We start from the raw sequence: 27,958 nt of genomic DNA on the forward strand, positions 1-27,958 counted from the left end.
AGGGCATTGTGTTGGTCTTTCATAACGAGTCAAAAATAATATTGAATGATTTAGACCTCTGCCTTTTATGCCATGATCCGATTTCACCTGGGAATAAATTATTCAACATCTCATGAGGTGCTTTCTTCTCCTCCTTGGCTCGGACACTTACATTCTTCCAGTCAGCTTCAGTATTCTCTATATTGACAATCTTACATTAAATTACACCCAGTCACCGTGTCTCAATTAAAAATAGCATAAGTGCAGCACCCGATAACCCGGAGTGGGAGGCGCTCCGAGGGATCTATGTAGTGTCTCTATCTGTGTATGTGCGTGTGTGTATAACAATGTACAGTGCAACATACAGAAACTACAGCAGTGTGAAAGTCATTATTATCGGGATATATATCTTGGCATATTCTTAAACTGAAAATATGGTGAGAGGTGAGAGTAGGTGTTTGGAAGCTTGAAATCTAATTTTAAAAAGTTTTGCATGATTGAAATTAAGGTTTGATGCCTTGCATAAGGTTTTAAAAGGCTGAAGAAAACATTTAAAATCTCTGCAAACATTATTTTCTATTTGAGTTTTCATTTCTTAAACCTGCAGCACATTATTAACAGTGTTTTTTTTAGGGTTTCAAATGTGTCACTATTCTCCCAGTGCATTGTGTTTTTTTCCCAGGTTTAAAACCTTGAAGGCGGTGATCGAAGAACTGGTGTACGTACGTTGGAAAATTAGTTCCTAAATGTTGAAACTTGATATTTGAAACTGAGTTAAGGTTGATTAGTGTTTGCTAAGTAACTCCTAACCAAAGATAAGCCTCTTTCTTAAATTATATCTGTTCAAAATATGATCCCTTAACACACACACACATTTTTCACATTCTCCATCTGTGTTGACGAAGAAAACCATGACAAAGTGTATTTGCTGAAGAGTAACTATACGGAGGCTTAGTGGGTTGCTATAATTGAAAGTGTGTAGATTTCCTCTGTGACCCTTCCTGAAGTTAATTGTGAGAGAGAATCCACCAAACAGACGGGGAGGGAAGCCAAACCCAATCAGTGGAAATAAATATTGGCACAAAGGCTCCAGAGATTAGAGACGAGAAGATCCAGGACGAGATCCATGAAAGTGAGAAATGTGACTTTTTGTGACAGTAAAAAAAAAAAAAATAGACAAAACATGAAATTGTAAGTAGATGTTCTCTGGGTTATGTTTGGCTTTTCATTCATCTTGGTGAAAATTAGACGTCGTACTGAGCGTGTGAAGCTGGGATGGAAATGAAGAGAAGAAGAAACGAAGTGGTGTTAACTCCTGCTGACTATTGACAGGAAAAAGGAAAGAACTGTGGAAAAGACAGTTTTCTCGGAGGAGATGTATTACCGCCTGCCTCTGGACAAAAACTGGCACGAAAACTATCTTTTAATCATTAGAGGAACCGAAGCGCACAACAACGTGACTGAAGTTGAATCTCTGAAGAATGGATTAGTTCAAAGTAAACCTCTCTGCTTTCTTTTTGTCTCCCTCAAAATGGCCCTGAAAATGAAATCCATTCTGAGGGAAGATAAGAGACCTATTATCCTAACAGAATAATTACAAACACACCAAACAGATCCAGCATGATGAAAGTTCGCTGCAAGAAAAATCCCCCAAAACATTAACACTGAATTTAATCACGGCTGAATCTTTAAGTACGCTGGTGCGCTGTAGGCGGACTCATCTCATCCATGTTCTAACTTTACTGCATTAGTCACCTTTGTTTGCCTCCATCTGGATTTAGTTTTGTAACGACAGCGCTACAGCCGACCTGCTGCTGGAGACGGGATAAAGTAAAAAAACTGGATTTCAAACAAGAAGTAGAAAAGCAGCGATGTTGAAGACAAACAGCAAACTGAGATCAACACAGCATCGTGTGGTGCGTTAAAGCACCGCGATCAGTAAACAGTGCGAGGGGGCTGTTTGATACGGTGCTCGACACAAACGTGCAGCAGTGATGGCAAAGCAGATAAAGACTATGGAGATGCATTTCCTGAGCCTGTAATGACTTCACTAATGAAGACGACTGCGTTTCAAATGGAAAACAAAATAAGACAGCTGGAATTTTCCACCCACTTATTTACTTTCGCTTGAGATTAAAGCTCGATACAGAAACTGCATGACTGTGGCCGAGCGCATTAAAAACCTCCAGCAGCAGCAGCAGTGGTGATGTTGCAGTCCGGAGGGCTGGAGTTCAAATCCCAGATGTGCTTCTCAGCCACACAATGTTTTCCGGTGCTATGATATCTTCATTTCTCTTCCTCTCTCTCTCTGCATCAGTAAAGAGTGAAAGCACCGGCCTGCCTATGCATTTGAAACTGATATTACAAGCGAGCGAGGTCATCGCTGAAGCTACAATGTCGGAGACGGGGTTGTATATATTTTCCTTGCTCCTCATTGCGGCAGGAAACTGTGTTGTCTGTGCAAACTGAAAATCCCTCGGAGCGAAATAAAAAATGCATCCTGTTGTTCGCCGACAAAGATGAAACGAAAGGTGCATGTTCATTATGACAAATGTGTGTTGTGTTGCACCGAAGCGCAGATCAGATGTGTGTTTCACCCCTGTTTCCAGTCTGACATCCCATTTCCTCCCAAGAGCTCAACACTTCCCCCCCTTTCTTCTTGATCTGAACTCGGTTAAAGATCCGCTGTGCTGCTGTCGGCGCTGCACTCCTGCTTTCATGAATGTATGAACAGGACCCAAAAAATAAACACTTTACACTTAAAATATTCAAAGGTTCTGGCTGCTTTCAAGACATGGGAAAGCGATCTTCACAGGGGCGATGAGAATCAGTAAAATGCAAAAGAGGTTCTTCAGGTTTTACAGCTAAAACTCTCCCACTTTGACAAATATTAAAGTTAATTATATCCTGCCCATGCAACAATTATCTTCAGCGGAAAAACGAACCTTCAGCGAACCTTTTTTTTGTGCTGACAATTTCAGCACAGCCTCTGAAAAGGCACAAGAGCCAAATGCTCAACAATCAACAGTTGTCATGTAACTAAATGTCTTGTCAACATTGTTTATTTCATTGGAGCACATTTCAATTCACATGATGATATCAGTCCCACGGAGCCCAGTTACGTAAATGCAGGAGTGGACTGGGTTTCTATGTCGTTACATCACCTGACACTGTTCGCTGCGGCCTCATACTGAGCACAATGGCAGAAAAGTGCAGAGCAATTAACACCCACTCTACACACGCACACGCACACACGCACACACGCACACACACACACACACACACACACACACACACACACACGCACAAATGTACCTTTTATCAAGTGATTTTGCAGCCTCTTAAAGCTCTATTGCTCAGCTTATATATGTGTACAGCTGCTTTTATAGCTTTTATAGGGTTACGGCATGGTGGTTCAGTGGTGTCGCCTCACAGCAAGAGGGTTCCTGGTTGAAATCTCGGTAACAAGGTTTTCTCTGGGTACTCCAACTTCCTCCCACAGACTACATACACACAGACTGGGGCTAGGGGAATTGCTGACTCTAAATTGACCAAAGGTGAGATAGGTTGTGTTGTTTGTGTCTGTATGTCCCTGTGATGGAATATGGTGAGCCTGGACTCTTGCACCATATCAGAGGTTAATGGATATACATAATGGATGGATGGAGCTGCTTTTATAAGAAGTGTTTGCAGTTTACAATGCATGACATAGATTATTAGCCGTGCTATTATTTCTCTGTTAATGTGTTTATGTGAATGGTAGGGTTAGTCTCTAATGTCTAATATCCTTTTTTTATTATTTGAAAGGTAGACCACAATTAAGAAAATGTACAGATTATATTATATAACAATTATTTATTTGTAGTTGACCTTATGACTGCATTATTGTACCTCATGCCCCTGACTGTGACCGACCCAGTCTTTTTTACTATTTAAAATATCTTTATCGGGGCAGTACAACTTATTAAAGTAAAATTTCCACTGAATGACAACCACTTTCAAGCTGACACTCACTTTGTGGTTCCCAACCAAGAGTCAAGTGGAGTTGTTGATGAAAACAGGACACCGCAGCAGCTGTTACAGCATAGAGGCTACACCTGTGGGCTGAGGTTACAGTGGGAGTTCATTAAACATTAAGGCGGAGGCGTAGAAGTTGATGCCCTGTTGTTTGTTGTTGTGCACACATTCACAACAGCAGCACTCAACACCATTTCCAGCCAGAAAGATTCAAAAGCCATTAAAAAGCAATTAAATGCTCAAATGGAAAAAAAAACAGTTGAGTCCAGTATTTTTGGTTTATTTTATAAAATCAACTGTTTATGCCACTGCTCCTACACAGGATTGTTTATGAGAGATTAGTTCTGGCCAAGAATGAGCAGCTGAGTATTTCAGAGATGATGTGCATGCCCACGGAAATGATTTGTGGCAGAAGGAGGGTGTTCGGCTTTGGGAGACATGGATGTGAAATGCTACCAAGTGGCCCAATTGGGGTAGAAGCCATAGATATAGCTTTACTATATTATATTTGAGTGAAAATGGTAGTGAAATAGCACGTTTATTTTTAAGACATCACGCACCAGAAGCCACTTTACAGCATTTCATCAGAGCCTGAGTGTGGAATGTAGTTACAAGCATCACCATGAAGATACTTCATTAGCCAGATTTACATTTAACTGTTAAATATGACAATATACCTGGTCCTACTTTAGATGGTCATTGGTATAATGGGATTCTCTGTTCGTACTCAATCATAGACTGTAGAAGATGGACAACTTGTCTCCAACTCCTTCTTCTTCCTTCCAGAAATTAATGACATTTCACCCCATTTTTAAGTGACTATTCAAAAACATACTTTCCGGACAATTCTTTTTTTAATATTTTGGCTCATGTCCCATCCACTAACATGGAAGATGCAGGATTTATGACCTATACCACAGCTAGCCACCAGGTGGCGATCAAGAGACTTTGGTTTCACTTCTTGGGCAGCTGTCATGTCGTCCACCTTTATATACAGTCACACACTGACGATTCAACGCAGAAATATAAATTGGCCTTTAACTCCAACACTGACAACAATCTCTCGCCTTCTCCACTTCTATACGTCACCAAACAGCCAACTGTATAAACGAAAGAATTACAACCTCAAACCGTGTTGAAATGACAGCTCCGTGCTGTAAGACATGTTCGAGCTTGCTTTAAGCAGCGCAGGTGGTGACTGACACGTTCTCCCCTCAAGGTTTAACGTAGCTGCTGAAACTCTCCATTCTACAAACCCTTTCAACCTGGACTCAGCTGATACCAGCAGATACACACTCGCTTCACACAACACTTCCACTGTGCACACACTGCACCTCAAAGTCTGTATGCTGAGCCGTGCCAATGAGAGCAACAGGGAGCTTCAGGGCTGGACTCCTCTATGTCCCAGAGCCAGACTGTATATTCTCTATAGGCTATATAGAGAGAGGGAGTCTATATAGTGTACAGTGCGGACTATAGACTCTGCTTCTGTTAACCTCTGGATAGATCGCTTCTGTTTTCTGCTGCTTCAATTAACTTTTAGTGTTTATTACACTGCTAATAATTGCTTTTAATTTGGATTTAAACACCTTTGTCATCTCCTGCTATAGCCCAGTGCTTCTCACATGGGTGTCCATGAAAAGCTTCCAGATTCATCCCTTAAAATAATCATGTTAATATTTGTGTTGATACATTATATTTTAAAACTTGTCTCATCGACATGTAGAAGACATGTATCATAGACATTTATAATCCACATAACACAACAACATAACATGACATTTTATCTTGTATCACAGACAGTTGACACTTGTCTTGTGTTGTTCTTTCATATAACTTAGTAAAAGTGCTTTGGTTAAATTATTTGAAGGTACAACCATGAGTGGACCCCTAGAATATTTTCTCTGTTGGGGTCCTTGGCTGAGTTAAAAATAAAGATTGGTATAGTTTGGGGCTGCAGAAAAAATACGAGTAGCATCATTGCATGCATGCATAATTGAACAAATGACTTCCTTTCATTAGTTGCCAGCCTGTTGATTTATATAGCTCATCATCCTGCACACCGTGGCCCCAAAAGTGAAACATTCTGGAAAACCCGATGCATTTGGATGATCCACCCGGTACCGGCTGTACAGCAGCCGAGCATCCTGGCACAGTCATTGTTATCATGAGAGACATCAGCGTACATCGTAACGTTAAGTTCCTACCTGGTCCTGCTGCTGTGCCGCTTTCACTGGCCCATTTACGTCTTTAGCAGAAGTCATGATGGTGAATGATGAGGAGGAAGAGGAGAGGAGGAAGAGGAGAGGAGAGGAGAGAGAGAGAGAGATAGAGCACGCACCGGGTGTCCGCTGCTGCTGACAGGTGCACAATAATAACGAGGCGGAGAGAGAGAGGAGCACAGAGAGAGAGAGAGAGAGGGAGTGAGTGAGTGAGTGAGGGAGAGAGATAAATAGGTGCACAGAGAGAGAGAGAGAGAGAGATCGAGAGAGAGAGAGAGAGAGAGAGAGAGAGAGAGAGAGAGAGAGAGAGAGAGAGAGAGAGAGAGAGAGAGAGAGAGAGACGTACAGAATGTTGAAGAGTATCCGGTTATTTGCAGAAATGAAGAAGAGACCGTGGGTGCAGTCAGACCAGACAGCGCAGAGTTCAGTTCAGCAGCTGATGCGCAGGAAAGATGTGGGAAGTTCAGATCATCTTTCACATGCGGACACAGTCATCCCAGCTCCCACACCTCAACTCTATACCTGCCTACACATGATTCATTCTCAGGATTTAGTCTCCAATTTGCATTATTTATTCACATTTATTCAGAGAAGTTGTGTTTGAGAGTAATGGAGATATCTTTTGAGCGGAAAAAATAAATGTCAGAGGAAAATGGAGAATAAATGTCAGGCTGCTATAAAGTTATTTTTCTCAGCATCCGTGACTCCATGCACACCAGTGGCTGATCTAGGATTTGTCTGCATAGGGGGCCATTAAGGGGCCAATTATATAGACAACATCAATGTAGAATTCCTGATTCAGTCACATTTAAGTCATTCCTTATTTACTGTTGGATTCAAACCCACACGTCAGTGAATATATATTTGAAAATTGTTCCTTGTCGAAGCCCATTGTGTACTTCAAAAATATTTTTTTGCCATATTTATTGTTAGTAATTGACTGACAGGAAAGGGTTACTTCAAAAGCCAAATCAGATTTACACTGGGGCCAGTGCCCCCTTGCCCCACCCCTCGGATCAGCTCCTACATTATTTATGACCCAGACACAATTATTCAGAGAAATTGTGAATTGGAGTAATGGAAATATCCTTTGAGTTGGAAAAATTAAAGTCAGAGGCAAATGTATCAGGCTGCTTTCAAGTTGGGTTTCCCCGGCAAAGAAACTGAAGCTAAAACGAAGCAAAAAAAAAATTATAATCTAAATAAATTAGAATGGCACTCAGGGGACCTCATACCGCTGTCAAGGCCCGACAGTCCCCTTACATTCAATCAAGCCTCACCAAATTGTCCTATAGGTACACACCCTGATCCACAAAAAAATATAATTAGTTCCTCCCTGACCCATACTGCATATGTTAAGTTGTTTTTGTGTAATCTTGCTCACTAACATACAGACAGACAACATAACCTCCTTAGCAGAGGCAACACAAATTAGCAGCTCCAATAAGTGTGTAAGACTTACAGCCCAGTCTGAAACTGCGACGCTTCACTATTTCATTTCCACACTTTTCCCCTTTTCCCCATAAAGACAGCTCAAGGTTTTGTCCTTCCACCTGGACCTATATTTAGTTGGCTTCACCGCTCAACTCACAGCAGCAGCAGCAGCAGCAGCAGCAGCAGCAGCAGCAGCTGATAATATGGAGACCTGTCAGTCTGGATCAGATCACTGTGGGTGCTCATTACTGGCAAGTCCATTAAACAGGAAATGGAAACAGGAATCAATGCAAAATATACCTCCGTTCTTTTGAGAAGGGATTCTTAGTTTTCATCATCACGGCTGACAATGTTCTGTGCACTGCAGGTTAGGCAGTATGGGGAAGAAAAAATTTGCATGGTGCGTCTATGTCCATAAAAATCACATTCATAACACTCGTCTGCCAGTATGGCTGCATTGTCTGCCAATAAAACAAAAGCTTTCTGCTGGCCTGGCTGTTGAGAGGCAGCGCTACCGTCCTCCCACATAGAGCAGAAATAGTTCCAGCTCCAAACAAAACATTGTTTGCGCTGCTCCTCTCTTGCCGCGTGTCACATCTCTGTGCGCACACGATCCACATTCTTGTTAGCACAGCTTGTCTGCCTATTTGTGCTACACACACACACACACACACACACACACACACACACACACACACACACACACACACACACACACACACACACACACACACACACACACACAGTGCTCTCGTGCAGGAAGGATAATTTTTAGTCAGCAGCCGTGCACAGTTTCTGCACAACTTCTGGCCTTTTGAACCGATCATCTGTTGGAGGGAAAGCAACTGAAGAATCTCGAGTAAAGATAGAAAGACGGAGAGTCCGTGATGTGAGTCACAGGCAGAGAGGAGGATATGTTTGGCATGCAAAGGTGAAGGGAAGATGGTCTTGTTGCAATAATGTCTTCAGTGTCTATATTATCATCTATAGTAGGTGATTATTGTTTATTACAGACAGCAATGTGGGGTTTGTGGATTTATATATAAATTTATGGAAATAAATATAGCAAATTATAAAGGTAAGAGGAAATTGTTTGCCCAGCAATAGTAATGTATGGTAGACTGAGTCATGACATGTTTTGATTGCTCCAGGAAATTAAACAGTGCAATCTAGCTTTTCCTGCGATTACATCCTTGTTCATTACTTTCAACATGAGGATACGAGGCACTGCCAGTAACTGTCACCACCTGAGGTCCCACTTAAAAGTTTATTAAAGTTTTTAAAGTGTTTCTCATCATTTGGACGATGACTGTGAGAATGTGAAAATCGTCAAAGGTTCATCCTCATCCTCCTCACAGTTAGGGTCATACCGAGTACCTGGTGTGACGTTCAATAATCCTCTGGCTGTATAACCCCAACATTTTAACAAAGAGTAGACTTGTCCAATTCGAATGAAATTCAAATTACAGAGACCTATGTGACCTCAGTTACATTGATCGGACCAGTAGTGTCTCATTAAATGAATCTGGAATTACTGTGGATGATTTAAAATAAATAAAGTTTCTGCCTTATGTTTTAAATACTCTTCATTATTTTTTTCAACATTAATGACCTCTTTCCTCATGTTATCAGAATAGAATAGAATAGAAATGAAAGCCTTTATTTTTACCTTATTGTAAAAAATACAACAAAATTGTGCAAAACAATATAGCACTGAATTGGAAAGAAAAGATCGCTGCCATCTTGATCCCACAATAAGGTATGTTGCATGCAACTTATACCAGTCAGCTGTCACTGCAGTGAGGTATACAGATGTAGAGTTTATGGAAAAGAGAGTGGTGGTTTCAGATCTGTAGTCAGAGTCCAGATATCAGAATCAGGGCAAAATAAAGTCAGATCATTGTATTGCTACATGTATGTAATTCACAAATGATGAAAAAAGTCAGCAATAACAAAAACCGAAGCATATAGGCCAGCAGATGAGCAAAATCTTAATAGTAGAGAGAAAATATTAAGTAGTCAGACTGAACTTGGACAAAGTTTCATAATGTTGCAGATCAAACAGGTCGATGTCGGCAGCTCGATTCAGGCTGTCAAGTGTAAAAGGTCACGCGTCGACCCAAACGTAGCATTCTAAACATAGCATTCGGTGTCAGTGTGCAGTTCCACATGTGGCCTGAGGGAGCAGCATGACCCGCTCACTGCCAGGACTGATTTCAGCACCACGGCTGTGGACAGCTCCACTAAGACGGGAACAAAGAACCTTTGTTACCTCTCAGCCCAAAAAACACAAATCCACATCCTCTCATTCAGATATAAAGCGAGTGTAACCGTGTCAGAAATCTGCATTTCACAAGTGAAGATTTTTTAAATCCTTTGAATGTGTGACTGTCTCTCTCTCCTTACCTTTCTAACTGTTTTCACTCGTACTCATGTGCTTTCCACTGATGCTCAGCAAAAGATTTAAAGATGAAAGCTCCTGACAATTAGCTGCACAGAACTACGAGTTTCCTAAGAGAGGTGAAAGCCAACAGGACAGTATTTACAAGATGAAAACTGCATTAAACAGAAAGCAAACACAGGGAGGCCCAAACACAGCGAGGAGGACAACGGCTGATTATCGCTACACATTACACGTAGGTTCTGGCAACGGATACCTTCCGCGGAACAATCTGGCTTAATTGGAGGAGCACAAGAAAATGAAGCAGTGTGTCAGAGCGTGCCAGCAGGGGCTTCGTGTTTACAACACACGCTCTCCTTCAAACCCCACTTTTATCAGCTAATTGACAGTAATTTTCATTTATATTCCGTTTAATCATTCAATGGTTTATGTGCTGCCTGAGACAGCATCTCTAGACGGCAGCTGTCAAATAAATCCTGGCTTCCAGAGTTCTAAAACAAGTACTTTGCACCGACCAATAAACGTGGAGTGTTGTTGAAGTTATTGGAAGGTTTTTTTTTCTTACTTTCTTTGTGTCTAGGGGACCAACAAACAGCCGTTTATTTATCTGTCAATAAACAGTGTGGAAGTCTTGAACTGAATGCTAGCTCCCCCAAGTGATCACTAGTTGTCAGACATCTGTTTGTTGGTCAGGAATAAATAAATATACAGAAATATAAAGAAGTTTTAATATAAAGACATTGACTTACAGATTGACAGGGCTATATAAGCAAATTATAAGAGGCTGATGCTCACAGCCTGTGCTCATGTTCATCACTCTGTCATTTCAGACAGAGGAGAAAGCCGAAGAAAAGAGAGAGGGAGGAAGAAGAGAACACCTGACAAAGGCCAGGAGAGATGTTTTTGATGACCGATCATTATCAGCCGAAAGCAGAAAGCCTCACACAGCCACAACCACTTAAAACCAACAATACCAGGCAGCAAACCATTTATCCACCAGGGTTTTCTTTCTACAGCAATAATGAAAGGCTATTTATGGTTTCTGACAAACATACAGCACAATACTGCTGTGGTGAAGAGGGGATTCATATAAGAATATCAACACCTATGCGTGTATATATATGTATGGCAAACAGATTAAAGAGATTAAACTGTAAAAATGTCAAGATAATTAGAGTAAAACAGAACAAGAATGGCACACAAGGCCCATAACAGTCCCTTTATGAAACCACATTTAAATTTACTAGATTCTGATTTTTATTTGAATCCACAACAAATTGCTCACAGTCATCGATAGCAACTCCCTAAAGATGTCTGATATGAATTTCCTTACATCAAGATTCACACATAAGAATTTCATTCTATGAAAAAACAAACAGAAATGTTGCTAAACATAACCCCCTTGGCTGAGGTAATAAAACAGTAAAACAATGAGGAACACACAAAAACAAAACAGGATAACAACAGTGAATTTTAGGAGAAACTGTCAGCTTTCAACAAGTGACGTAAAAGGTGCGACAGAGGTTTGGGCCTGAGATACACAGAAAGGGAGGTCATGGATAGTTTATCTCAGGTAACAAAGCAAGAAGACCCCGGCCCGAGGATCTCAGATTGAACTGTGCTTAATTATTTACAGACAAATCAGGAATATAACAAGGAGCCGGACGATGCAAAGATCTTAAAATCAGTTCTAAAACTCATAGGGAGTCAATGTAAAGATGCAAGAATCTGAGTTAGTTAAAAGCCTAGCTGCAGCAGTTGACTTGTGGCTGAGGTCGGAGTGAGGAGTGTTACAGAAACACGTTAGAGGAGAAATAAAGGTAATATACTGTAGACCTGTTTGGACCACTGAAGTAATGAAGCTCTTTTGAGGGTTACCGGCTCTCTGACACATGCAGGGTGACCCTCGTCATTAGTTCGAATCAAAAAATAGAGAAGAATGGCTGTAAATTCAAACTGTTCTCCAATGCCAATACAATCCTATCAATCAACAAAAGCTGCTGATTTAGGAACAAGCTGTTTCCACTCAGCCGTGCTGCCAGCTGTCAGCCGGGGGCCAACTCCATCATCAGTCACGTCCACTTCGCCCTCCGGCCTGCCGCGACTCCTTCAGCCGCCCCCAGCTGGAAAGCACACCTGCCTCGCCCACTGTAAATACTGCTGTTTGCAGCTCCACTCCTCGAGCTGAGCTGCAGCCGTAAATCCCACGAAGGGCGAAGTATCGAGGCTGCCGCGCACTCCACGGTTCATCACCGATCATTACTGTACTTAAAGGTCATCAATGTGGCCCAGAGGGAAAGAATCGGCCTGATGAGCGGCAGAGACGTTTTCCAGACTCCAGCAGGCGGAGGCACTCCTTCACTGTCTGGACGTTACACAGCGGTAATTAACAAGTCCACAAAACTTCAATCAGACTCATTATTGGTCTTTTACCAAGAGAGGACTTTTCAGGGGAAACAATTAATCTACCATTCTCTCATTGACACACGAACACACACACACACACACACACACACACACACACACACACACACACACACACACACACACACACACACACACACACACACACACACACACACACACACACACACACACACGTTTCTACTACTATCTTAGTGAGGAGACTCATTGGCATAATGCATTCCCGAGCCCATGAAGGAGTGAAAATGTCCTCATTCTGTAGGGTCTGTGCCTAAAATTCTCACTAAGATACAAGTACACAAACACACAAACACACACGCTATAAAAAATGAAATTAACTTTGTATCACTGCTTAACCTCTGAGCCTCCCTCCTTGACCCCCATCAATACTTAACAGTTTTTCTGGGAAAGCTGCCCCCGCTCGTCGATTTACTCGTTAAGTAATAACAACAGCACCAGTTGTTTCACATTAGTCAATGTGGGTGTTTATATTACATTACTGTACATTCGTTAAGTCAAATTTCAAGTTCACAAGCACCAAATCGATATTGTTATTGACGTTGAAAATGCTAGATTCCTGACATGAAGTGCACTGTTAAATGTGTTAATGAGATTTTTTTTTCCTATGTTGTTTATTTGTTTATTGCCTCCAACTCGTGTTTTCCTCCACAGGCTGACACATGTTCCTCTTCCCCAGTTGATTACCGACGTTTATACTGGATTCTATTTATCCCTGATCCCTGATGATCAAACTAAAGTTAACATCCACCTCTTGCAAGGCTGCAGGGAGTTACAGTACATGGCAGGTGAGGGGATTCCTGTTTTTGATTATTTTTCATAATTTATATGAAGTCACCAAGTCTATTTTTCTCCCGTGAACCCTAAACAACAGATGGCACCGGTCTCTATCACCTGCACGAAATGTCACACACTTCCACCCGAGGCTCCCGATCCCCTGAGGACACAGATGCAGCTCGTCTCCACGGCACGCCACCGAGCGGCGTGGCAGCTTTTCAGTGAACAACTGAACTCAAGCAGAAATAAAAGACCCACACAGGTCAGTGTCTGACAAAAGCAGCAGGGGAAATATATATACCCCTGGAGAAAATAAGTGGGAAACGGTAGAACAGTTGCAGATAATGGAGGCTTACACTGTGCTCCCAGTCGGGCCTCGTAGATCTCAGTAGTGCCGACCAGACCCACAACCTTTCATTTACTGCAAGATTAGGTTCCTGTGCACTTAAAGCTCATCTGCTCCGATTTTAATTTACCAGACACAAAAGCAGGCTCCTTCAAACTGCAGACTTCGATATCTCCAGGGAACAAGAGTCTGCTCAGAAACATCAAACAAAGAAGACAGGCGAGTACTGGAGGAGCCTCTGAGCTCAGAGTGAGAGACCATGGGGACGCATGCGGTAACCAATTATTTGTCTTTGGGCTCAGAGGGGAAAGCTCTTGAAATACTTTTTTTGAAATATATATATTTTTTTACTGCACCCACACTTTTGATGATGTTCTCAAAGAAGCCAGTGCTCACACATCACCACTGCTTTCACACATCATACCTTGCTTGTATTCATTTGGCTTCATTCAAAATTCTGAAGTATCTTAAATACTTATAAATCATTGTATTTATTATGCTTATTATTATGTTTTTTAAATCATTTTAAATCATTTTAAGTCAGGCACTTGACTGCACCTAATGAGTATTCCACTTGTGTCTGAAACTGCTGCTTTGTTTTTTCTTGTCTTTTTGTTTGTACGTGCAGACAGGGCCTAAGAAACACAATTTTGTTCTACTGTGTGTTTTACAAATATGGCTGGAATGACATGAATACATTTTAACATTTCCACACCACACAGGTGCAATTCTGTCTGTTATTTAGCATAATTATGCAAAAATATTACCGCGATTACCATGAAACTTGGTGGAAGGATGTGATATGTGTCAGGAGAGAAAACAAAATTTTGGTGCAGAACCAGACCAGCGGGCAGAGAAAAGATTTTTCTCTCAAAGATTTTTGTTTGTTTCTTTAACATTAGGGCATTTTAAATGTGTTCCTTGATTTCTAGGAGAGAAAAAATTTGGCAAATTTAAGAGACTGATATTTATGAATGCATGAAATGTTGTGAAGATCCCAAAAACCTGGATCTGGTGAATTTTAATGTGATTTCATCAGGAGAATACTGGGCCTTGGTGAAGGTATGCACTCTACTGAATGCAATTCTAGTTTGTATATTAGACCATGACTGGTTTTGATGTCGTAAAATCCTGATCTTATGTACGTGTTAGATTTAAGATGAGCACAGACAAACTTCAGCAAACGGATGTAAAACAACAGCCCTCCAGCATCCTAATCTGCAAATCACAAAACCAATGTGTGGAGAGTTAACAACACTCTGAGAAAACATCTCAGTGTTTTTCACGAGTTCATTTCATCAAAGCAAACTTTGAAGATCGCAGTAATTTACCAAAAACACCCAGAGGCACCTTTATGGAAACTGAGCTGAAAGAGAAACGAGCAAACAGAAGTTCAGAGCAGCTTCTCGAAATCAGACGATAAAAACACAACAGCGGCAAAAGTTATGTCAACAAGGAGACGGTAAAGTTGTTCATTAAGTGCAGCACATGGGCAGCTGGCGTGTAGACGGAGACATGAGCGGGGTGAGTCAGCAATGCATTCACAGGGCATTAACCCATCTGCTGATCCGGTCCCTGTAAAGCAGACTTACGAGCCTCATGAACTTTATGTGTGCTCATCAAGGAATTACAAGAGGGTTATAAAATGGAAAAAAAAGTCAACACTGCGCTTTGGCAAGTACAGTAGTTCTGTAAATTTGTGGGAGATAAAGCTCGGTCACAAGGGCAATAAATGAGGAATTAGCAGCGACGCGTGCTGCACATTCAGATCAGGGAGCTATAAATCATCACAAATGCTAAAAAACAGGGTCATTCGCTGACTCTCTCACCAGGATCATTCATAACTCACTGCAGTTCCTCTATTCTTCTTAAGAATGCAGTAGAAATACGAAGGGGAGTAATTAAAGGCAAATTAAGAAGCATCTGAATGAAAGGTGCATCATTCACTGCACGTTTAAAAAAGGTTTCATCATCAGGGTGCAGCATTTTCTCCAAGGACCAAAATTTCCAATCAACATTACATTTAATTATTTATCTCTGTCTCTCTTTATTATTACTTCAGGCTTTAAATGAGGCATTTTACACACACACACACACACACAAACCTGTATCGCTCTCCCACGCACACACATGTAAGTACAGAGACAAAGACAGAAATTGAATAAGCTTCCCACACAGAATAAGCAATAAACAATGTTCTCTAGTGTTGTCATTCAACTGTCATCAGTTCTGCTTGAAAGGGCCAAAAATAAACCCCATCTCATTTATCTCTGAAGGAATCTACCCATCCAGATAGTTTTGAAATTATCTTGTTCGTCCAGGTCACTATGACACTTTACGGACATCTCACAGGGGGCTGGCAGGAACATTTCCAGAAAATGCTCAGAGCAACTGACTCGAATATTTATGTTCTCACAAACAGCCCCTCTGGATAATTAACGTAAAATGATTATATTTTTACTCTTTTCTCATCTGTGACATTTCTTTCTTATGATGTGTGATATCAAGTTGCTTTTAATTGTTTTCTATTGTGATTTCAATTCTTAATTTTTAACTTGTAAACCACCTTCTAACTGTGTATTTAAAGGTGCAATATAAATAAAGTTTATTATTATTATTACGCATATATTTGACCTCATAATTCTGAGGGGGACAAAGTTGTTATAGGAAACGTCATCAGATCAACAGACTGACAACAACATCTCTGTGGCCACTCAACTAGAACTGTAAATATGCATATTATATTATTCCTCACAGAAGTAGTTGTATTGGTAGTAACGGTAGTGATAGTAATAGGCTAGCAGTAGCATTGAAACATTAAATATGAAAACATTGTGACAGCTTGTACACTGTCAGGTCTCTGCCACAGCTTCTCCGGGGATTTGGATCCGGTTCTGAGACGCTCGTGTCAAACTTGCGTCACGTCAAAGCAAATGCATATTTCAGGCATCACGGCAGCCACAAGGACAAAATCCCAGGATGCCGAGCGAGATCAGTGTCAGCCGCTAAGCTGTTGCCCGAGTCCATCGAAGCCAGACACTGCTTCATCGCCTCCCGCTCCTCGTGTGACCCCGATAGCATCAAGTGAAAACATCTTGCCCCGCTGAGCTCCTGAGTGTGTGTACACACACCGAGGAAAAATGAATTACGATGTCCTTGATGAGATTGCTTAATGCTCCACAAATGCACAAATACACTGCGTAAAAAACAGCTTAAAGTAAGTCGACATTTTTTTATCGAGTTGTTTTTAGTGGGGGTGGTGAGGGAATAGTGGTGTCAGTAAACGACAAGAGAGAGGAATAAATGTCCAAACCAGGAACATTGTGATTACACATCAGCGTCACAACCAAGGAACAAACCTACAATATGTCATTTAAGGTTTGAATGGAAATTGATATGTTAGATATTGAATTAAAATGAATGAATGTTGAGTGAAGGGGTGAAGATGCGTCTCATATGCTGGTCACGGAGGATGAACTGGTAACCGGGCGAAAGAAGACTCAGTGTGGGGGGTTTCGACTCAGGCGTCATCCCCCCCGAGCTAATAATGAGATGGGCAAAGGGTATGCACCAAACTGAATAAGAAGGAATGAGGGAGGGAGGAAAGAGAGGATGAAGGGATGTGGTTAGGGATGAGGAAAGGAATATAAAGGGATGCAGGTAGGAATGAGGGAAAGAGGAAGAGGGGAGATGAGATAAGGAAAAGAAGAATGAAGGGATGAGGGAAGGAGGATGAATGGATGACGGGAAAGGTCGGGTTGAGAAGTCTGGAGCAATCAGAGCTGATGGGTTGACAGGGTATACGGAGGCTTGACAGGTGATGAGAGGTGTGGTTAAGGCGACCCCCTGCTAACTAGCTATAGTTAACTTCATGTAAAGCAGGGCTTCCTAAAATGTATTTAAAAAAGCAGCAAAGGTCAGAGTAAGAAACCGATGCTTTGAATACTCAACTAAATGAGTGAGGAAAGTTTATTATTAATAGAAACTACAAAAAATTATGGCATCCTATCAGCGGTGGGTCCAGACTAAATGTTTGTACTGTTGAGCTCCACCTTTGTCTAATGGGCCGTATATTAAATATGTATCTTAGTGAAAAAAAAGAGCTGATAATGCATGATAGGGATGAGGAAGCACTCTGTGCATTACACAGCAACCTTTGCTTAACCACAGTTTAATGCACTCCGAGTCGAGTGCATTAAAGTATTTCTCTGCTGGATCCTGCTTGTCTGCTTTTAGATTTAACATGTCACCACAACAGAAAGGAACAAAATAACAAAAACATGTGACATTTTATTTTTACGTAGGTTGAGGTGCAGGTGGAGTAAACGATCGTTATACTGAATCCCTCTATTCACAAAACTGTAACACAGTGCTGCGTAATATACGTTAATGACGCCAAACTGCCCTTCAGCGTGTCCCTAGACCTGGTGATGAAGTTTACCAGATGTCAACTTTATATATATATAATGACTGTTATTTTTGCAGCAAACTAACAACAATTTACAACGGTGCCTGTCAGCTGAAATACTCATTATATCATCAGAGAGTTTGAGAGCTAAATAAATAAATAAAACAACGCTGACACTTCCTCAAGCCGAAAATAAGACAGCTTATTCTTCAAGTGCTCAGTAACCTGCTAATTAAAAGTCATAATTAAGACAGAGGAGAGAGAGAGAGACGCCAACATGCTTCACGTGGCACATTTAACAAACAAGAGCCGCACGTGTCCCCCTGAGAAGATCTCACATACTCACCCTCCACAGTCTCTCCAGCCGGGACAACTTGTGTGTTCTCATTGTGATGGACGGAGCAGCTGCTTGTGAGTGTCGGTGTCAGAGAGTGAGCGAGGAGTGATGTGGACTCAGAGAGAGAGAGAGAGAGACGGAGAGAATGATGACCCTGTCATATACACAGAGACACACCTCAGCTCTCAGTAAGAATAATCCCGTTGTCAGCATCTCAGCACTAAGTTCTAAGCATTAAGACAAAGTGTGGGTCTGGGGTGCGTGTGTGTGTGTGTGTGTGCGTGTGTGTCTGTTGTTGTCTCAGGAAAAAAACACGTCATCCAGGAGACCCAAGAATATCCACTGCGGTTAAACCGAAGGAGGTCAGAGTAAAAGTACAAATAAATAGACTAACATGTAAAAATGTAAAACTACCACATTCAATTTTACAGTATATTTGAGTAAAAGTAAATAAGTACTTGCATTTTAGTATACTTAAAGTACTTGTATTTAAAGTATAAGTACTACATCAACTTTTCTATTAGAGTAAAAGTAAATAAGTGCTTTACCTTTAAATAAAGATAAAGTATCAAAAGTAAAAGTACCAGATTAACTTTTCTATTTGAGTAAAATTAAATAAGTACTTGAGTTTGGAGTTTGGAGTAGAAAGTACAGATATTTGCTGTTTTATGCAGTAGAGTAAATGTGAAAATTCCGTGAAAATAAATAAACTTAAGCAAGTACAAATACATGAAAAATGTATTTAAGTACAGTACTTAAGTAAATTGTTACATCACACCAGAAGCCACCTTGAGAGAGAATCACGCAGAACGTGGGTTCTGTCATCCGCTTATCTCTGAAACACTGAACAACACTGGAGGAGATTGAGAAGCGACGAGGCCGGAGCGATCGGGCCCCTCACACAACAATCAGCACTGAACCACTTACCTGGGCCATTAGCTGCATCTGGCTGTTCAGCACAGATCAGCATTACACACCACACGCAGAGCTGGCCCACTTTATGGTGCTTTTTAACCAGGGTTGTTTATCCTGTCTCTCCTCTACTTTTCTCTCCCCGGAGCAATTTACCCACACAACACTGAATTTCTGGGCTGAGAAAAGTGCTGCTCACACAGCTACTGGCCGACGCAGGCTGGAATTTTCTTTTAAGTCTCTGGAGGTCGGGTGGACGAAGGCCGTGACCCAGTGAAGCTAATACCTGTAAGGGCGTCAGTAAGTGCACATTGTGTCTGTGCCCTCGAGGCTTTGCAGGAATACTGAATGAAGTGGCAGGTGTGACAGCTGCTGCATTCACCACCGTGTTGAGCTTCTTTTACTCGTGAAGGCTTAAAAAAACAATGCAGGCAACTCTCGGTAAACACAAACTTACAGATGTTAGGGTTATAACTTAAAGCTGCACTTAAGTATTGTCATATTTATAGTCTAAATATTTCCTTTGTATAATGTGAAAGATGTCACTCATAAGATGCCTTCAGAGATGCATCCGGACAGGCTGTATGTGAAAATGCAAAAGTCAGTTGTAACGGACATTTTCTTAAACTTTTCTGGTCAGATCACTGGTAAAATGTTCAAGTGAGCCTATGTGAGAATACAGCAGTGTTGATGATGTTTCTATCATGCAATGAACAAAAAAAAACAAAAAAAACATATATCAAATGATACAAATATCAAAGATTCGAGAGCTTATGGGGATGAAAGCCAATTTCCCTCAGGATCTGGTGGAGACCAAAACTGAGCTAAAAGGATGAACTCACACACATTAGGTGGCCAGAAACACTTCTCCGAATAGGTGCAAATAAGCCAAGGTTTGCTAACATGTAACTTTATAAAGTGATAAGATCATTCAAACAACAAATCGCTTCACTGTAAAGAACATACTTGTAAGAATAAAAAAAGCCCCCATGTTAATTAAAAAATTCTGAGAACAGACAAATAACGGCATTTTCACATCCGGGTCTGAATCGGTTCTGGATTGAAAACTTCAGCTTGAAACTAACAACATTTGTCTCAGCACATAAACCATAATGTGAGCACAGCAAGATGCCCTCCCATATACCACCAGCCATAAAGCCTCTGTATTCCCATGATGCATCAGCCAATACAGTGAGCAGAGCAACATCAATCATCACTGTTTGGCTTTCCTATCTTTGGTGGGGGTACGATTTGACAGGCTGCCAGCTCCAGAATAGCGAATCACTCAATAGTGCTCCCAGTTCTCTCCACCTCCGCTACACCACACAATCATTACCTACCCCCCCCCCATTTCTTCTCAGCTCCATGCGAGTGCCACACTCAACATCATCACAAAAGTCGGCGCTCGACTCCCAGCTCAGGGAAACGCAGACTATACCTCTTCTTCCTCCCCCATCTCCAGAGCTCTGGGTCTCATTCAGACTCAGACTCAGGAGACAAATATCGACTGGAGATGGTGGAGTACATACAAATCGAATGTGCCCGACAGAAAAAGCCCTCTACAATGACAATGACCCACATGCACCTGCGCACAAGAGGTGAGTTAGCAGATATACACACTAACGCACACCACCCACAACTAATCCAGAGATAAGATGCAGCAAACAGCTTATTACTCTTATTGCTCATGCTGAGCTTATTCCTATACGAGAAGTAACAAGCTTCAAACCCACCTTCATGGCTGCAGGGACCAAACTTTTCTCTCCTGTCACCGGTGTGCAGACCGGAATGCACACAAGAGTTCTGGCGAGGATGCAACATGAAAACCTGCCTCATGTGTTATTCATCTGAAGACTATACCAGAGCCCGGAGGCAGGACTGGGCCTGCTTAGCCCTGGCATCATTTTGGGAGTGAACCAACGCCAGCACAGCTTTGATACAGCACAGACCCTTTGGCCTTTTCAACGCAGGTGCAACAAACTCAATTTACAATGGCTGCTTTTGCTTTTATTGTCTTAATGGCACAGATGAATGCCAGGATCAAATGTAACGTGGCCCTCACAGATGTTATTAAAGGTCCAGTGTGTAAGATTCAGGTGAAAGGGATCTATAGGCAGAGGGGGTGAAATGAGGGGTATTCAGCTGCAACATTCAACGTCACCACTAGATGTCACTAAATTCTACACACTGAACCTTTGAGCTACACCTCTGCTCTTCATCCAGTGTAAAGTCAGAGTGTCATAGATAAATATGGACGCTATAAAAAAGTGGTGAAACATCATGATAACTGAGATTGACTGATTGGTCGAGCACGCGTATCGACAGGACCTCAGTACTGCGGCTCCAACACTACTGCACGAATTCTGGCTCCAAATGACATCATAGGCACACGATTGCGCCATTCGCCAGATAAATGGACGGACCCAGGAATGTATTTTTTACTTTCAGGTTGCCAGCATAACGCAGGGTCAACATATAGAGACAAACAACCATTCACTCTCATATTCACAACTACAGTCAATGGAACCTTCTTGCTGTGAGGTGACGAATATTCTGATTTGTTCTCGTCATCTGATAAAGCAGTGCCACATCCGGGCTTCTGGGGATCATGACTGTTGGAAAAACCCAATGTGATATGAGCGATAAGCTCAGTCGCAGCCTCAAGACTTTTGATTTCAGTATCAGGAGGATCATCACTCTTTGTCTCTGCGGTGACTCTGTCGCAACAAATGTACAAAGGTGAACTTCCTGTTGTCGCTCCCTACAGGATTTGCTCCGCTGTAAAATGACCCTGTTGACTTTGCAGCGCCATGTTTTTTTCCTAATTCTGCATGTGTGCATGTGCTTATGTACCCGTTAAATGGTGCGCTTGTGTGTCTGTGTGCGTGTGTCGCTGCTGTATCATGGCGGGGTCGATAAGAGAATCTGCCCGCGTGACACAACAGATTACTGCTGCCTGATCTCAGCCCGGGAAACGTCGGTGAGAGGACTCGGGAGAAGCGTATCTTCACTCGGCTGCTCTAACGCCAGCTGACAGAAACGTTGTAGGAGAAATATCCTTTACTGCCTTTAAAGCTCTGTCTTCATTATTGATGATCTATTTCGAGTACTTATCTTATTTGATAAGAAAAACTAACATTTGTGAGCATGAAGTGTTGCTGCATAGATGACAGCTTAAAGATGAGGATCGAGCGCCTTAATCCACAGACGCTTCTACAGGACCGGCTGCAGCTGCAAACAGCTGTAATACATCCTCCAATGAGAATTGAATCTGGAACCCTTCTTCGGCTAAATTGCAATCAAGCAATGTCTCTGTCAGTAGAAGGTCTTTGTGTCAGAGCAGTGTCTCGGTGTAGCTGATGTTGCTTAGTGACCATGTAACCTTTCCAGTCCTAATGAGAGGTGACATTATCATCTTCTTCGACCTAGATGAGACAGGGTTAGCCGAGCGAGCTTATTGGCTAGAAGCAGTGCAGGAAAGAAACTTGATTTTTCTGTATATTTGATGCATTTTTTACCTTATTGGTTACTGCAATATTAACATGATATGATCCCATGTTATACAGGTATTGCGGTACTAGATTGCTAGAACAGTCATAACTGTTCCCTTCATCTCTGTCAGACAATTTCTTTTGTATAAATACTTTAAACATTGATACGCCTCTCCAATTATGTTAAGACACCGTCTTTACTCATGTATGTTGTAAACATTTTTATTCTGTTCATGTGCTCTGCTACACATGCCATCTGTTGCTCTTCTGTCCGTCCTGGGAGAGGGATCCCTCAGTCTCTTGAGGTTTCTACGTTTTTTTTCCCTACTAAAAGTTTTTTTGGGTAGTTTTTCTTCACTCTTGTCGAGCGTTTTCAGTGAGTTGCACCTTGTTAAGCTCGATGAGACAAATTCGTGAATATGGGCTTTACAAAAAATGCGTTAATTTGTTTCTTTGCTAGTTTGTTTTTTTGTTTGTTTGTTTGTTAGTTTGATTGTTTGATTGATTGTTTGATTGTAAATACTGTGTCTGAGTCTGTGTTCACAAGAACCAAAGCCTCACCTACAGAACTGCATATTCATCTGTACAGTACAGTGTACAGAGTTGGTGCAATGATTGTAAGACATCAGTCTCTAGTGGCTAAATAGACACAGTGCATGGAAAAGCTATTAAAAAAATCTTCCTGTTTGTTTGTTATTTCAATGAGATGGCACCATGTAATAAATAAAAACTGCCATTTTGACAAATAGAAGACAGTGAAGTCAAGTCTTTGCTCTTTCCTCCTCTCTTAAAAGGAGCGGCACTCATTATTAACCACCCGACTACAGAAGCTAATCCTCGGAAAGGAAAACCCTGAAAACAAAACCTGAAGTTAAAAAACATGAGATGGGAACAAGAGGAGAAAAGGAAATGGGGACGAGCCGGGTTCAAAGACAGTTATATTTAGCTGCTCATGCTTAAAAGCAGCAGAAACCTTTTATATATCAACAGTGAAGTTAGTTGAAGATCAACAGTAAAGGCTGAGGACTGAGTGGATTTTCCTTTCTATGCTGCACGTTATTGACTACATTTTGATAAATTTGTTAAACTGAAAAATGAAAAGGATTAAAAGATCAATTTGGATAAAACCAGGGCTGGACGGTATGGTAAAAAAAAAATATCACGATAAAGATCATTATCAGTCGATATCGATAATTTTCATGATAACTGTCACATTATCATTTCTTTGAAGTGCAAAGACAGATTTTTGCTCCAGAGTGAAGGTTGTCGATTTTTGTGTTTCACCTTCTCACTGTGCTTGCACAATGCATAAGCAATACATCGATATGTATTTAACCTTTGTTATGTTGCTATTGATTAAATAATAATGATAATAATTGCCTGGCCCAAAATAAAACCGATATCAAAAATACCAAAATGGAGGTTTTAATGACAGCTGATAATGCGTTTATTTCTTCTCGTGATCTAGAATCTACCGTGAGCGGCCGAGGCCAAGAATCAACCGTTGGTCGGGATCCTCGTCTTGTCTCATCACGGAGTAATAAGGGCCGTCTGTATTTAAACGCTGACTGATAGCACTGTCAGCTTGTGTAATAATACAGTAAATCACTGAGAGGGAGTCGACAGTCTCACAGCGAGGCGGCGGAGGCAGGGCGGCCTGCAGACGTGCTGTTGACAGGTCTGTTGGGGGCGGGGAGGTGGTGAGAGGGTGGATGATCGATGGCGTGGAGCAGAGCAGTGAGATGCTGGGAGGGTGAATGACCTGTTGAGATGCCCGCCGGGAACAGAGGAACAAATTGGAAAAAAAACACAAAAAACACTTGTCGATAGTGAATACGTCAGTCAACAGAGACCGAGACGCTGAAACAGGAGGAGAGACTCGTGTTCATTAGGGTCCACAGAGGGAACGACTGCTTTCAGATTGAAGGGAAAAACAAAACAAAATGGTTACGGTGGACGGAACGTGTTTCATGACACGGGGGGAGGACACACAGTGGGCAATGTGAGGCCTGCGTCATCTCCAGATGGCTGTCAGAGCCACCAACGAGCAGCAGTGCGTGTGTGTGTGTGTGTGTGTGTGTGTGTGTGTGTGTGTGTGTGTGTGTGTGTGTGTGTGTGTGTGTGTGTGTGTGTGTGTGTGTGTGTGTGTGTGTGTGTGTTCCCAGAGCTTGCAGCCTCACCCTCTCCACCTTTGCAACCATGGCAACGCTGAGCAAGAGGTCTTGCTAAGGATGCTGTGCTGTCCTGAGGGGAGGGGCGGCACTGGGTGACAGCACATTTGCCTCGTGTGCCTTTTGCTGCAGACTGGTCTGAGTGGTCAGCAACGTTACACTGCCTGTATTTCTTATTAAACTATATTTTTATCTTACTTTGTTTTGAGCTGATTCTGTTTTATATGACTTTAAATAGCTTTTATTATTAGTTTTTGTTGCTTTGCCTTGTGTTAAGCACTTGGATCAATTGCATCCTGTATTTCTGGCCAACTCGTTAAATTTTGGGACTAGCTTTGTGATCCAGGTTCAATATGTTTAAGGATCAGACGACTATGGGAAATAAATCCCTGGTGGAAACCACAGAGAATTATCTCTTGACTCAGCAGTCCCCTGTGGCTCAATGAAGCATGTCGCCTTCCCTCAGTTCTACTGTTTTGCTCCAGTCTCAGATCTCATGAGCCGAAGCAGGCTGCTACACACGGCCTGCCCAGAAACAAGATGGTATCTACAAATGTATCTACTGTCAGCATACAGACAGGTAGTGATGAGCTGATGAACATGTGCAGCATTTAGAAGCTAGAGAGTCAAATACTTCCCTCAGAGTTAAAAGAGTAATTATCTGATTAATCAACATCCTATGGACACAAATCACACAAAATAAATGATGCACATTTGCTTTGTAATTGCTGGTTATGTTAAAAGATGACTGATTGCTAATAAATTAAGTTTCACTGATATGTCAATCTTGAGTTTGCGGCTTGTTTTCTGACATATGTGTTTTTGTAGACCAAGGCCCACATATATAAGTTAAAGGTCCAGTGTGTAAGATTCAGGTGAAAGGGATCTATTGGCAGAAATTATATATATTAAAAAACTCCCAGTGATGTTTTCACTAGTTTGTTTCAACTAAATTGTACAAATTGTGTATTCAGTACCTGAGAATTTGCCCTTTATATTTAAATACTTTATATTTACATCAGGAGCAGGTCCTCTCTATGGAGGCAGACATTTTTTTACAGTAGCCCAGACTGAACAAACTAAAGATCTTTTGAGTTTTAATGACAACTGAAGGCTACCACAGGTTCTCTTTCATGTTTGGAAGGGGAGGGTGAGGTGAGGGGTGTTCAGCTGCAGCATGACACTTCACCACTAAATGTCACTAAATTCTACACACTGAACCTTTAAAAATGTGAATGGATTTTGGGAAATCAGTGAAAATAGTGAAAAAACACCATCTTGCAAAGTTAAAGCAACTGAAAAAAGAAATCTTGGATCCACCCCCTCATCAGGATCTGCACCGAAACGACGTACACTGCATCCTTCTACCAAGTTTTGAGGTAAATCTGTCCAGTAATTTTTGCATAATCTTGCTTGCAAACAAACAAACCAAGTTCATTTTTCATCTCTCTCCATCTCCCCTCGTTTCCTGTAATCTTTCCACTGCTAACTCTAATAACGGATAATAACAGAGCCAGATAACTGAGCAGTCACACACACACACACACTGAAAATGCACATCTGGCTTTTTGTAACACCACCTGTGTTGTGTAAGACGGTCACCTCGGGACACGTCATCGTCATTTTAGGATGAATGCAGCAGGTGACAAAGTCTTCAGTGAGCAGTCGTCACCAGAAGCATTCAGTTAGCGCAGCAGCAGAGAGAATGAGGACAGCCTCTCACATCTCGCTGCTCTCTTCCTCTTTAATGGCGGTTCACGTTGAGCTCTGTGCGCCTGATTTATCTGAGCTACGGACCTCGAAGGAAACTCAGAGCTAAACTAAGACGAAAGGCCAAACTGTCTCACTCATATCTGGAGTATCTCTAAGTTGAAGGCACAGTTAAGTGCATATGAGGACAGGCAGTGTGTGTGTGTGTGTGTGTGTGTGTGTGTGTGTACCAGCCCTGGGCAAGACTATGACCAATACGAATTGAATTTTACACTTCTGCCAAGGTGATTTATGAATTACTGCTTTTAAAATCCAATTCCCTGTGATCCAAAGCAGGACAAGGACATGGGAATTAACAAGTTTTCCAACATGAAAATTAAAGTAATCAATAGATGGCACTTTACAGGCTGGACATAAACCCTGAAATACAATCTTTGAAGTATAAAAAAGACACTGCAGTAATCTCAAAAAGGAAATCAAAGAGCCTGAGCTCTCGTTCGTCCCCAGAGACGAAGCCTGCAGTGTAACCTCGCTATTTGAAAACCCCTACTTTGCCACTGGCCTCCTCAGGGAGAATATCACACTGTCTTTATGTTATAAGAGCTTTTTTGTACAGGAGCAGCTGATCATAGGTGAAATTAGGACACTTTTCCAGTGCACTTTAATCACAAATCTTTAGCCTGGGAGGGGGGGAAATTACGAATGTATTATAGCATAGCAAGCATGTCTTAGATAAAGGGGCCCTGTGGGAAATCAGTTTATCACTGGTGACTTACGATCAATTCACAGTTACACGTCACAACAGGCCCACAGCAACATTTCGCTGATTTTGGTAAAAATGTTCATTTGTTTAATAACAGTGTAGAAGATTTTAAAAACCTTTGAGATAGCTTGAGGGAGAAATCTGTGATTTCCCTGAGTTATAATTAGTGAAATGATCCACTCAGACTGTTTATCAGTCTGAAACAACATAGGACTCACTGGAAGACGAGTGAGGAATTTTACTTTGAGATTATAGAAATATTATTTGTAGTTTAACATGACTTTCTTCCAGATCTGCACCACAATTTAATGGATGCTTTCCGGATCCATACCATATCCTTCCACCAAGTTTTGTAGAAATCTGCCCAGTAGTTTTCTGCCCAGTCGTGCCACTTAACAAACGCTGATGATAGCATAACCTCCTTAATTAGCAGAGGTAATGAATCAAACTCCTCCAGTGGTAAATTGGCAGATATTCAGGAGGAAGCTGCCATGTTTGTCATGTTATTTTGCCACTCGACATACGGCACAGTGGGCTGACTACGACCC

General features: G+C 41.6%; 1 protein-coding gene across 6 annotated transcripts in view; it reads right to left on the bottom strand.

The window, feature by feature from the left end:
- Positions 1-27,958, bottom strand: part of LOC118117677 (dipeptidyl aminopeptidase-like protein 6) — a 71,095-nt gene that overhangs the window by 25,832 nt on the left and 17,305 nt on the right. The window contains exon 1 of one of the 6 annotated variants that reach the window (XM_035170115.2): positions 18,373-18,429. The exons of 4 other annotated variants lie outside the window; for them this stretch is intronic. In XM_035170115.2, the coding sequence (XP_035026006.1) occupies positions 18,373-18,414 (42 nt within the window). In that variant the 5' untranslated portion in view covers positions 18,415-18,429. Of the gene's footprint in view, positions 1-6,203; positions 6,426-18,372; positions 18,430-27,958 lie in introns of those variants that run through there. One more of the 6 variants, XM_035170111.2, reaches the window with a different exon arrangement.

Source organism: Hippoglossus stenolepis, chromosome 11, assembly GCF_022539355.2.
Source record: "Hippoglossus stenolepis isolate QCI-W04-F060 chromosome 11, HSTE1.2, whole genome shotgun sequence".
NCBI classification, from domain to species: Eukaryota; Metazoa; Chordata; class Actinopteri; order Pleuronectiformes; family Pleuronectidae; genus Hippoglossus; species Hippoglossus stenolepis.